Source organism: Symphodus melops (assembly GCF_947650265.1).
Source record: "Symphodus melops genome assembly, chromosome: 19".
NCBI lineage: Eukaryota > Metazoa > Chordata > Actinopteri > Labriformes > Labridae > Symphodus > Symphodus melops.
In genome coordinates this window covers 8,127,782-8,140,425 of record NC_136709.1, presented here as the reverse complement: position 1 = coordinate 8,140,425, position 12,644 = coordinate 8,127,782, and the positions used below count along the sequence as shown (strand labels likewise).

Here is a 12,644-nt window from a genome sequence, read left to right as displayed (position 1 = left end):
GCTTCCAAGAATTGTGTACAGATCCTTGCAACATGGGGCCGTGCATTATCTTGCTGAAACATGAGGTGATGTTCATGGATGTATGGCACAACAATGGGCCTCAGGATCTCATCACGGTATCTCTGTGCATTCAAAATGCCATCAATAAAATGCACCTGTGTTCTTCGTCCATAACAGATGCCTGCCCATACCATAACCCCACCACCACCATGGGCCACTCGATCCACAACATTGACATCAGCAAAGCGCTCACCCACACGACGCCACACACGCTGTCTGCCATCTGCCCTGAACAATGTAAACCGAGATTCATCCGTGAAGAGAACACCTCTCCAACGTGCCAGACGCCATCGAATGTGAGCATTTGCCCACTCAAGTCTGTTACGGCGACGATCTGGAGTCAGGTTAAGACCCCGATGAGGACGACGAGCATGCAGTTGAGCTTCCCTGAGACGGTTTCTGACAGTTTGTGCAGAAATTCTTTGGTTATGCAAACCAATTGTTTCAGCAGCTGTCTGAGTAGCTGGTCTCAGACGATCTTGGAGGTGAACCTGCTGGATGTGGAGGTCCTGGGCTGGTGTGGTTACACGTGGTCTGCGGTTGTGAGGCCGGTTGGATGTACTGCCATATTCTCTGAAACGCCTTTGGAGACGGCTTATGGTGGAGAAATGAACATTCAATGCCCGAGCAACAGATCTGGTTGACATTCCTGCTGTCAGCATGCCAATTGCACGCTCCCTCAATGCTTGCGCCATCTGTGGCATTTTGCTGTGAGACAAAACTGCACATTTCAGAGTGGCCTTTTATTGTGGGCAGTATAAGGTACACCTGTGCACTAATCATGGTGTCTGATGAGCATCTTGATGTGGCACACCTGTGAGGTGGGATGGATTATCTCAGCAAAGCAAAAGTGCTCACTATCACACATTTAGACAGATTTGTGAACAATGTTTGAGAGAAATGGTAATATTGTGTATCTGGAATGAATTTTAGATCTTTGAGTCCATCTCATGACAAATGGGAGCAAAAACAAAAGTGTTGCGTTTATATTTTTGTTGAGTATATGTTTATATGTATGTTTCATTTTCCATTCTCTTGTCCCCTGAAGCTGTAAATCCACTGTAGTGTCCTTATCTCAGGCCAGGGTGTCACAATTGGCTCCAATTCCTGTAACTACAATATGATGAAGTCAAGGAGAAGTGACAACTGATCCACAAGGACCCTCCAGTGACTCCATGCAGTCTATTGGTGCCAGGTGCAGCAGCTACAGACGTGGTTGTTGCTGATACTACTTTATCAAGACACACATTTTCTGATACCCCTAACAACGTTCGGCTGAGTCGGCTGTGGGAGAATGAGTACATTTTTCTTTTTTTTTCGCCAAGTCGGACAATGAAATTAGAATGTTTTATGATACAACATGAACTATTGCATATAAATCATACTTTGTACACGGACCCTAGATAATTCTTGTCACGATGTTTAAATGTGAAAAAAATGCTTTCCCCCAAAAAACCTATTTACTGTTAATGTAGGCTAGGGGGCGGAGCTTCCGCACAGGTAGGCGGAAGGTTACACTTATTTGTCCGCAGGTGAGCGGGTGTAGAGGAGGACAACGATCTACGAGAGCGGAGGGTTAAGAAAACAAGCCGTCAAAAATGACTCCAATATAATTTGTACACTAGTGAGATCTTAGGACATAAATCGACCATGGTCAATTTAGGTAAGTGCACTTTAATCGTGTTTCCACAAAGTTTCCGAATATAAGAGTGTGTGGCGTACTAAACTTTTTAGGCGTGGTCTGCGCATACGGAGCGTACAGTCAAAGACGCCTACATTTCTGATATTTGGCTACTGGAACATATTGTTGTGTTCATTTGGTTTGAGTTGAGCTATTAGTCTGTGTTCTATTGTGATTGGTTTCACTATGACAAAGTGAAAGTGCTATTTAATTGGCTATTCGATGATGAAGCGTATTATTATTTATGCTGGGTCACAGTAAAGCCCACATTTTTCATTCAAATCATTCATATGGTCTGTAAAGAGAGTAGAAATATGACACAGCTGAGCTATAGCCTACAAGTCTTGGTGCTTTTGTACAGCCTACCAGAGTAGGCTATATGAGTGTACAGTACATACACTTCATTAACATGCAAATTTGCTGTGAATATAATGTCATGGTGTTATTGTTAATTAGATTGACAGGATGTGATCATGTCTACTTGAGTGGCAGCAAACATGGTTTTACAATATTATGACCAAAAACATGGTGAGTTTTCCCACAGAACAAAAGGTTTGATTGAGACAGGCCACTTGGAGGTTTCTGTTCCTACCTGAAGCCCTGAGGTCAGATAAAAGATTGTTTTGAATGTTTGTAGAACCCCTCCCAAAGCTTTGTCTTGTTCGTAAGAAGAGGGGCTTACTTGGCCTTCATTTGGGGTCGGTGTTTCACCCTTGCCCTTTAGGAAGGAACACAATAGTGCAACACAATCCCTCTCAGACTTCATCTATGAATTGTCACCACAGCTACAGCATATGTGGACAGTGCACTGAAGAACTCTGTCACCAGTCTTTACACAGGTCCTGTATATTTTAAGTAACTTATCGCGAGCTCTGCACGTTGTTCTGACCACTGAGCTGCTTCCTTTTTGGCTTTGCTGAAAGTGCTACACTGCAATGAATTCAGCATTAACTGAAACACAGCTTGTTTGGTTTACTTTAATTGACTTAGGGTTGTACTGTAATTACATCTTGTAGTCCCACATATGTTCCGGTCCGGTCAACTGATGCACACACAGCAGTTATTACATACAGTAAGTCTATAGAGGTTAAGTCTCGCATGCCTTAGTCTTACAATGTGGACCTTGATACAAACACTATAAAGCTAGCTATGCGTCTATTTACATTTTCCCATGTTGCTTAAAACGTCTCTTTTTCTTCTAGGAGTATGCTGTGCCAGCCTCAAGGACAACAAGACCCTGATGAAGATGGGGCTGGGGCTGGTACTGGTTGGCCATGTCAACTTTATTCTTGGAGCACTTGTGCATGGCGCTGTGCTCAGACATATTAACTTGCACTCTAAGGCTATGACCATGGAATATGCCATCTCTAATATCATCGCCATTGTTGCTGGTTTGGTGGTAAGTTGAAGAATATGTGCATTATTAGTTGAGCAGTAATTTGATATATGGTAGGTTATGACAGACCAATCTTGCACAAAAAAGTATGTAATGTTTTGTTGCTACTACTTAAAACTCCATATCTAAGCCTGCAAATAAGTGTCCACATATTTAGTTCTAAATCCTTAAATTGATCTATTTGAGTAGTAATGATGTGTATTATCTGTTTGTAATTGTTTTTGACTGAACCTTGTGTTCTCTTTAGGGAATATTTAGTGGAATAGCAGCCATTGTCCTGTCCAAAAACAAGAAAAACAGGATCCTGGTAAATACTGCTCCCCTCTCTTTGCCGCAGTTTCTCCATTCAGATTGTATCTGTCATTAACTGGCTCCTGTTAGAACTTGCCTGTGGTTTTTGAGTGAACACATGGACCGTGCAGAAAGCAAATATAAGTTAGATATAAGTCAGTTGGGATTTCAATTCAATATTTCTTCTGTACAACCCTCTTACTTTTACATACATTGTCATACTATTGTACAATGAAGATTTAAGGGTTGTGTTTTAACATCATCATTTCTACATGTTGTACCTTGCAGCAGTGGGTCTTGCTGGTCTTCAGCTGCATTGCAGGTTTCCTGGCAGTTGCCTCCATCCTGGGCTTGTCGGTTTCTATTGTTAAAGCCATAATTTACAAAGGACGGATCCTGCTAACACACTGTACGTTCTCTGATCAAGATGTCGGCTCCTCTTCCAGCATCACATACGAATGCCCTTTTGATCCCACTCGTATCTATGTAAGTTTGGATACATACGTTTGTTCTGGTCTGTTAAAAAAAAAAAAGTTTCAATAATTAGTTACATGAATTTTTGTGTACGTATTAACCCAGGGCACAACTATCATTCTGTGGGTGCTCCTCATCTTGATGTGCGTGGTGGAAACTGTGTTCTCCTTCCGCTGCTTTGCTGTCTGTACTTCATTCCTCTACCTCTGTCCGTGCAGGAAGAGGCCGATCAGGGCCAAGAGGGTAAGTTACTGTCAGATAACTGACACTGCTAGACCTGCACTATTGTTATAGGCAGTGTTTCTGTTTTTAGAGTGCAAGAGTGCTGATTGGTATACAGTGGGTACGGAAAGTATTCAGACCCCTTTACATTTTTATCACTTTGTTTCATTGCAGCCATTTGCTAAAATCAAAAAAAGTTCATTTTATTTCTCAGTAATGTATACTCAGCACCCCATCTTGACAGAAAAAAACAGAAGTGTAGAAATTCTTGCAAATATATATATAAATAAGTATTCAGACCCTTTGCTCAATATCGAGTAGAAGTAACCTTTTGAGCTAGTACAGCCATGGATCTTCTTGGGAATGATGAAGTTTTTCACACCTGGATTTGGGGATCCTCTGCCATTCTTACTTGCACATCCTCTCCACTTCTGTCAGGTTGTATGGTGAACGTTGTTGGACAGCCATTTTCAGGTCCCTCCAGAGATGCTCAATTGGGATTAGGTCAGGGCTCTGGCTGGGCCAGTCAAGGAGGGTCACAGAGTTGTTCCGAGGCCACTCCTTTGTTATTTTAGATGTGTGCTTAGGGTCATTGTCTTGTTGGAGGGGAACCTTCGGCCCACTCCGAGGGCCTGAGCCCTCAGGAAGAGGTTTTCTCTGTACTTGGTCACATTCATCTTTCCTTCAGTTGCAAGCAATCGTCCTGTCCCTGCAGCTGAAAAACACCCCCATAGCATGATGCCGCCACCACTGTGTTTCACTGTTGGGATTGTATTGGGCAGGTGATGAGCAGTGCCTGGTTTTCTCCTCACATACCACTTAGAATTAACTCCAAAAAGTTCAATCTTGGTCTCATCAGACCAGAGAATCTTCTTTGTCATAGTCTGAGAGTCCTTCATGTGTTTTTTGACTGGTGGAGGGCTGCAGTGATAGTTGACTTGGTGGAACTTTCTCCCATCTCCCTACTACATCTCTGGAGCTCTGCGGCAGTGATCTTTGGGTTCTTCTTCACCTCTCTCACCGAGGCTCTTATCCCACGATTGCTCAGTTTGGCTGGACGGCCAGGTCCAGGAAGAGTTCTGGTCGTCCCAAACTTCTTCCATTTAAGGATTATGGAGGCCACTGTGCTCTTAGAAACCTTGAGTGCAGCAGAAATTCTTTTGTAACCGTAGCCAGATCTGTGCCTTGCCACAATCCTGTCTCTGAGCACCTTGGGCAGTTCCTTCAACCTCATGATTCTCATTTGTTCTGACATGCACGGTGAGCTGTAAGGTCTTATATAGACAGGTGTGTGCCTTTCCTAATCAATTAAACACAGCTGGACTCCAATGAAGGAGCAGAACCATCTCAAGGGTGATCAGAAGAAATGGACAGCATGTGAGTTAAATATGAGTGTCACAGCAAAGGGTCTGAATACTTCTGACTCATGTGATGATTTTCAATAAATTTGCAAAAATGTCTACATTTCTGGGTTTTTTTTGGTCAAGATGGGGTGCTGATGTACATTAATAAGAAATAAAATGAATTGTTTTTATTTTAGCAAATGGCTGAAATGAAATAAAGAGTGAAAAATTTAACGGGGTCTGAATACTTTCCGTACCCACGGTATGTCCCACGAGCAGTTTTAGTCCTATACAGCCTTGAGACTAGTCTGTTTTAGCATACATGTTATCAGAGTGGTGATATAAAGATTTTAAAGTAAGGGGAAAATGAGTTTAAAACAGGGATGCACAGAGGGGTTGGTTGAATATTGGTATTGGCTGATTTCAGCCCCATCATTGACAAATCCGCAAAAAATGTGGCATGCACCAATCCATTTAATGAAGGCAGGCTAACTGCAGATTCGGAGAAGAAGTTTTTTTAATCGGTCAGAAGTCACCTGTTGGACCAAGTGATTGCTTCCTTGATCAATTTACAGTATGTGAGGCATGTTCCAGATACATTCTAAGACATCAAATCTCAAAAGACACGACAATTTGCTGAGAAGGAATGAAAAAACATTGGAAACAGCTCAGTTGACATCTATTTTAAAATACTTCACTTGTAAAAATTTTACAAAACAGAACATTATGCTAAATGGAAATAAAATGCTCTATTTTATGAAGAAAAGTATTTAATTTTAGAAGAATAAGCACTTTCCAGTCTGTCTGTTGCTCAAAATAACGCTGCACTGCTGATATAGGGTAATTGCAAAAGACAGACTATTAAACTATTATGTAATTGTAATTCATCTTATAATTTGAGTACAATGCTAAGTCTTGGCATTGCTTCCAGAAATAAAAAGCTCCAGCTCAAGTTTGAACCTTAAACTGACTCGACCTATACTGTACACTAAAGAAGCCATTTGACACTGAATGTAATAAAAACACAAAGAAGCCAGTGGTTGAGACCCCCTGCTGACACGGCAAAGAAAGCAGTTTAGTTTCTGTTTGTTGTCTCGTGATGCCTCAGTGCACAAGCACATGGTTTGATCTTGAAAGTAAAATAAAAGCAGCAAGTTTAAGTAGCACACACCATCAACTGTACCTTGGTATATTTACCCTTTGCATCTGGTCCTCCAAAACCAATTTAAATATCGCTCTATGAACAAACTGTCAATGTTTGACCGTCTCTGAAATAACATTTTGTATGCAAAAGAATGGAAATTCAAGGAATCAGCTTTGTATGCAATGTGAGTTTTGAATCACATTTTAATTGCAGCCTCACACTACAAGTCAGTCTATATTACAGGTCCACCATTCATTACTTTAGCTATTAAATGTAAATCTACATTCACTATAATTATTTTGCTGAATCTTTAATTATTAGAATGTTTATTAAGGGATCACTTATTGACCATATTTGTGTAATATATTTCAGGTGCGTATCCAGAGAGCTGTTCAAATTCAGTCTCCACCTCAAGCAAGAGATCCAGCTACAGATGTTGAAGCAGAGCCTGCAGAGCGGGATGAGCTGCTGGACTCCAGCACGGCAGTTGAACAGAGTGAATGGCTCTAAAGAAGAAAATTCTAATGAGATAGGTTGGAAACTGCTGGGCTTGACCTGATGAAAACGCACTCTCAATTTTGACTTTGTTGTATTGTCTGTTACACGTGGAATGTCCAAAGACGACATCAAGGACTCATCAGCAAGAGCAAACGTTTTTAATTTCCTCTGGAGGGAAATCATTTCCTGGTACAGTTCTGCCGTTGGTTAGGTTCAAAATTATGTTTGAATAAGTTTGTTTTGAAGAGGGGAAAAAAGCAGCACTGTTAGTGGTTTCTTAATATAAAAAATGTTTGCTTTTAAAAACTGTTTTTTTCTTCTTCTTGAGACCAGAAAGATTTTAGTCTTATTTTTAACGAAGTTACAGAAAAAAGCTTTGTACCTGTTTTAGAGCAGTTTGTTTTTATTGATTTTAAAAGTGTGCTTGACGCACACCAGGGTCAGATTTATAGAACATTTGCAAGATCTTTTGTGGAACACTAATACTCATGTTTCAGAATATAAATATATACAACAATTGAAGTCCAGTATTTATCTTGAATCCTGTCTTACACTGAGAACTACTGGACGTACATGTCCTAATTTCCTTGGAATAAAACCCTGACATTGGCACTCATCTGACAGGACTCGAACAGTTTCAATTCAGCGAGACTTGCCAAAGAGGTCAATTTGTCAGCAAATGGCGCATACTAAATTACACCCTAAAATATAAGACTAATATGTCACTGTGACTTGTAAAAGGTATTCAGGTATTATGCAACCCTCTCTACAACACTTGGTGACCGTGGCAGGCAAGACCAGTGACACAGATGTATTACAGAAAAAGATCTATTGCATAAACATGCTTCAACTACATATTCAAAGACAGGAAAAGAGTGTGACTGAAAGACAAAACAGAGTAGCCAAAATATCTATGATTTAAATAAATTAAATCCATGAGATATATAAAAGCATACATGTACTAAGCCATTTTTACAGAGTTGCTTCACAAGGGAAGGCAAATGACATAGCATAAGAAGATAAAGGATATAAAATGAGAAGGCATACAAAAACAATACTCAAAACACTGACTGACTTCAGTCCATAAACAGCAAAGGTTGAAAAGGTGACCTAGAAAATCATGTTTGGATCCCTGCCCCGTGTCAAGGGAGGGGAGGCCTCATTTAAAAGGTATAGTCCTTCATGGATTTCCACAGCAGCACCCTGGAAAGATGAGTTATCCAAAAAATCTTGCTTGAAAAAAAAAAAAAAAAATAAGGACCCGTCCGGATCAGTTGAGCTGGCATGATTTACTGCAGGGGACCTCAGGGTGTCTTGGACTCTTCTTTTGGCCTAGAAAGTACCCAGATTAAGGACATAATTATCACTCCTAACAAGCCACAACCTCGACATCATTAAGTGTACCGTCACTTACTTTGAGGTGTCCATTTTCTCCTCTTCTGGCACCTTCTCTTCTTCTTTTACTTCTTAAAAAAAAAGAAAACAAAAAATTATAGACCTTAAAATAACACTGCCTCTGTATGAAATGGGATGGTTAAACTTAAAATGTAAACTCATGGAATTGTAACAAGTTCCCTTAATTACAAAATTAACAGGAGAAGGCTGAGATAACGAAAAAAAAAATAGTGAATAGATACCTTTTGTTTCCTCCTCACCTTTCTTCTCCTTTTCTTCTCCCTCTTTCTCTCCTTCAGTTTTGGCCCGCTTGGCTTTCTTGAAGCTGGCTGCGTTTCTACGGCCGCCCTCGCCTTCATCCTCCGAATCAGAGAACTCCTCCTCACATGCTATCCTTTTGTCATGAGCACGGACTAAACAGTAAAAGAGGACAGGGTTCGATTAAAACATGTTTCAGAGATGGAACTGCAGGACATATGGTGTGATGTCGTGAGGTGTTCCTACTGGAGATGCGTTTGTTGGGGTCATCCTCCTCCTCATCACCACTGTCCTCCTGCACAGCATCCTCAGGAATGGCCTGCATCTGAACTCCCGGGGCGTGGGGTAGCATACGCAAGTTCTCAAACAACCGCTGCCTACAGGACAGAATACAGGTTAAAAAGAAGGACCAGCAGCAGACCATCTAGTTCACAAGTTACAGACATCAATGACTTGATCTTTACTTGTAGAGACAAAATATTCAACTTTCATACCACGATCCAAAACATGTAAGAACTGCTGACCGATGAAGAGACTGGCTTGATGCTGCACAATTGCATTTTATAAGAACCATTTCGAACGTATAAGACAAAAAGCTAAGCACTCACTTGATTTTCTCCAGGTAGTCGTTGGTGTTCTGATTGGTCATGTTTGAGGGGCTGATGTGCAGCTTGAAGTCTGGTCCAAAGTACTCAAAGTAGTCGTTGTATGGGAGCTCTATCAAGTTCAGGAATGAGAATAAATTCACTTAATAAACACATTTTTCAACATCATATAAATGAAGTGTTTGAATGAGGCAGCTACACATCTATAATATTCCCAATTTAAGCAAAAAGGAATATGCACTTTTTCACTCATAATTGTAATAAATAAAAGGAAGCTGCCCAGGCTAAGAGGGATGCCTTAAAATCACCTTATCAAGCTGGTTGTTTCCAACACAGCATACATATGTAGACTCACCGTTGGGGATGGAGGTATCGAGGGCTACAGCAGTCTCATACGTCCAGCAGCGGGCCACATTGCGGATGGTGTAGCCTCCTCCACCGAGCATGAGCAACGGCAGGTTGAAACTCTTCATGTATTCAACACACTTAGCATGACCTAAGCAAAGAGCATGGAGAAAATAAGTCGGACTCTCTTCTTAACTTCTCATAAGCAGTTGCTGCAGGCCTCTTTGTTTACAGTATCATCATGGGGACTGTTGCTTTGTCAACTGACCTTTAATGGTGAGGTTAAAGCAACCAAGCCTGTCTCCTGACAGAGAATCTGCTCCACACTGAAGAACCACTGCACTGGGTTGATACATCTCCATCACTTTGGCCATTATCTACACAAACAAAACAAGATACTCACACTCGCACTGCATCAAGAGGGAGAGCTGAACTACGAAAAGATCACAGTCAACAAGTCTTCATGAACTTACTGGTTTGAATATGGCTTCGTATGACTCATCATCAATCCCATCCCTCAGCGGGTAATTCACAGCATAATATTTCCCCTTCCCAGCACCAATGTCCTGCAGAGAACAAGCCAAAAGTCAGATCACTATATGGCAATGAAGAACATAGTTTATCTGTTGAATATCTTTTAGGCTTACCCTCAGGTCCCCTGTGCCAGGGAAGTACTCTCCATACTTATGGAAGGAAACTGTCATAACACGGTCTGTGGTGTAGAAGGCCTCCTCCACACCATCCCCATGATGGATGTCAATATCTATATACAGAACTCGCTGGTGGTATCTGAAAGTTGGGGGGAAATCATTTCAGTCCAAAAACTTGTTTCCAACAAGAAGAGATGTAGTTTATGAGTTCACTCTTTCCAAAACCAAAGAGCAGTAACAGAAAACTGTGTTCCAACACAAAACGGATCATCCTCAAAAAGAAGCAAAAATACTTGGAGTGGCTATGATGTGGCTTCTTTTTTGGACTCACTTCAGTAACTCCAGAATGGCCAGTACAATGTCATTGACGTAGCAAAAGCCTGAGGCCTCAGACTTCTTGGCGTGATGCAGGCCTCCAGCCCAGTTGATAGCAATGTCGGTCTGCTGCTTGTTCAACTTCACCGCACCGGCTGAAACACAGAGAGGTGAGGAGCATTAGTAACTACAACTGATACTAACCATAACAAATTGTTGGAGCAAAGATGGAATGAGTGGTAATTTTTAAAATGACTAACGTACCAACAGAGCCTCCTCCAGAGAGCTGGCAGAACTCAAACAAACCGTCAAACACTGGACAGTCCTCTCCCACATTAACTGTGAAGAAAGGGCAAAGAGGTGATCATCATATTTTCTCTTCATTAGAAGTTTGATGAGGGTGAACACAATCATCTACTCTTTGCCCACACTTACATCTCTGCATTTGTTTGCTGTACTCGGACATGTTGTCCGGTCGAATTGAACGAAGGAATTTGATGTAATCATCACTGTGGTACTTGGTCATCTCCTCACCGCTGGCTTTGTGTGGACGCTGTAACACAAAATTATAGTTTCAGAAAGACAGGAGACACACTGGTGAGGTCCATAAATTGAAAGTGTTATACTTTGATTTAACTTACATAGATCTCCATCTTTCTGTACAGGCCATAGTTGAGCAACAAGTTGTGAGTCATGCGGATTCGGTGGGGCTTCATAGGATGCCCCTGACCATAGTAATAATTTCCAACATCACCTGAAATGAAACGAAAACACAACAGGTTGTACTATTTGACGTTTTATAAGCATCACTACAAATAAACAACACACATTAACACAAAAACATTATTATGTGTGGAGCAGGATCGTGAATTATTACGGTAGTTGATGAATTCAAGAGGTACAATCATGTCTGTTAAATTGCTACAAGCAGCCCTACGTTAACCCTTTACATACATTTGTCTTCTACAAGAAACTCAACAAAGTGACCATATACACTATCAGGATGGCGCTGGGTTACTGGTAGAGACCGTCGTCGATCAAAGTATGATTTTGTACTGAACTACCCGGCATGAGAAGGAAGCGAGATGGCCCATTTGAATGTTAGCTTAGTTAATGAAGTACGCGTCCCTCCTTTGTTAGCGCTCTAGCTAGGAACCTTAACTAATCTAGTTAAGTACTAATATCTTATTGATAACCGCGCGAAATGATATCGAAACATCAATCGGTGTATTAAATAAGATCAACATCTCATTTCCAGGGCATAAATGTTCTCTATGGACTTAACGATATGGTGTTAGATTGAGATGTAGTCAACCGCCTGCGACTTAAGCTAGCTCTGTTAGCTAACGTGCCAGGTTAGCATGAGGTGAAACAAACTGAAACCGTTGTTGGTGCAAATGTCGCGGTTTTTCATTCATTAGCGCATCCACCGTTAATAAAACAGGTAACATCAAGTACTCACCGTCGTAGTAGTAGCAAACTTTTTTCTTTGTTCCTTGAGAAGTAAGCGCCATTTTCGTGCTCTTTGGGCTGGCTTCACCGCACACACCGCAGGAGACAACGGCGACTAGAGGCGGAGAGTTTGTAAGTAGGATGTGATATTGAGTTGCTGTCGATAGGGGGCGGTAGAGTTCACGTTTGTCACTGTGTCGTTTTATGCCCGATGCTGCCTTTGTCTGACGCGAGTTAATGTTTTACACAAAAAACATAAAAAAGTGTATTCAAACATTTTGACGAACAAACTACCTACTCCGCGGTGGTGATAAAATAGTGAAACCCCTCATTTGTTAATAGAAATTCTCCAATGTACATTCAAGATGTGATTATTTAAGTAACTTACTGGTATTACAACGTGATAATTAGTAACAATCTTCAGTTTTAAATAGCATGTATAGTAAGCCTACGACCTTTTTGGATTAGCCTAACTATATAGTAACTGCATTAAGCAGAAAGTTGTAAAACTATAT

The 12,644-nt window shown here is 41.1% G+C and overlaps 2 protein-coding genes across 5 annotated transcripts; one reads left to right on the top strand and one right to left on the bottom strand.

Moving 5' to 3' along the window:
- The first annotated feature begins 1,571 nt into the window (after positions 1-1,571).
- tmem54a (transmembrane protein 54a) lies at positions 1,572-8,366 on the top strand. Its single transcript, XM_079369028.1, has 6 exons — positions 1,572-1,723; positions 2,944-3,140; positions 3,385-3,444; positions 3,717-3,914; positions 4,008-4,145; positions 6,984-8,366. Exons 1-6 carry the CDS (start codon positions 1,711-1,713, stop codon positions 7,119-7,121), a joined length of 744 nt encoding a protein of 247 aa, XP_079225154.1. The 5' UTR covers positions 1,572-1,710; the 3' UTR covers positions 7,122-8,366.
- hdac1 (histone deacetylase 1) lies at positions 7,495-12,308 on the bottom strand. Of its 4 annotated transcripts, none has more exons than XM_079369026.1 (14): positions 12,140-12,308; positions 11,319-11,431; positions 11,113-11,230; positions 10,942-11,016; positions 10,694-10,832; positions 10,360-10,501; positions 10,186-10,278; positions 9,981-10,089; positions 9,723-9,863; positions 9,371-9,479; positions 9,009-9,139; positions 8,747-8,917; positions 8,524-8,575; positions 7,495-8,441 (listed from the first exon to the last, which is right to left on the bottom strand). In XM_079369026.1, the coding sequence occupies exons 1-14, from the start codon at positions 12,189-12,191 to the stop codon at positions 8,414-8,416; spliced, it is 1,473 nt and encodes a 490-aa protein (XP_079225152.1). In that variant the 5' UTR covers positions 12,192-12,308; the 3' UTR covers positions 7,495-8,413. The 4 variants fall into 4 exon arrangements, with proteins under 4 accessions (XP_079225152.1, XP_079225153.1, XP_079225150.1 ...); XM_079369027.1 differs by having other exon boundaries at positions 8,765-8,917; XM_079369024.1 differs by having other exon boundaries at positions 8,524-8,572; positions 12,140-12,279.
- Between the last annotated feature and the right edge of the window lie 336 nt (positions 12,309-12,644).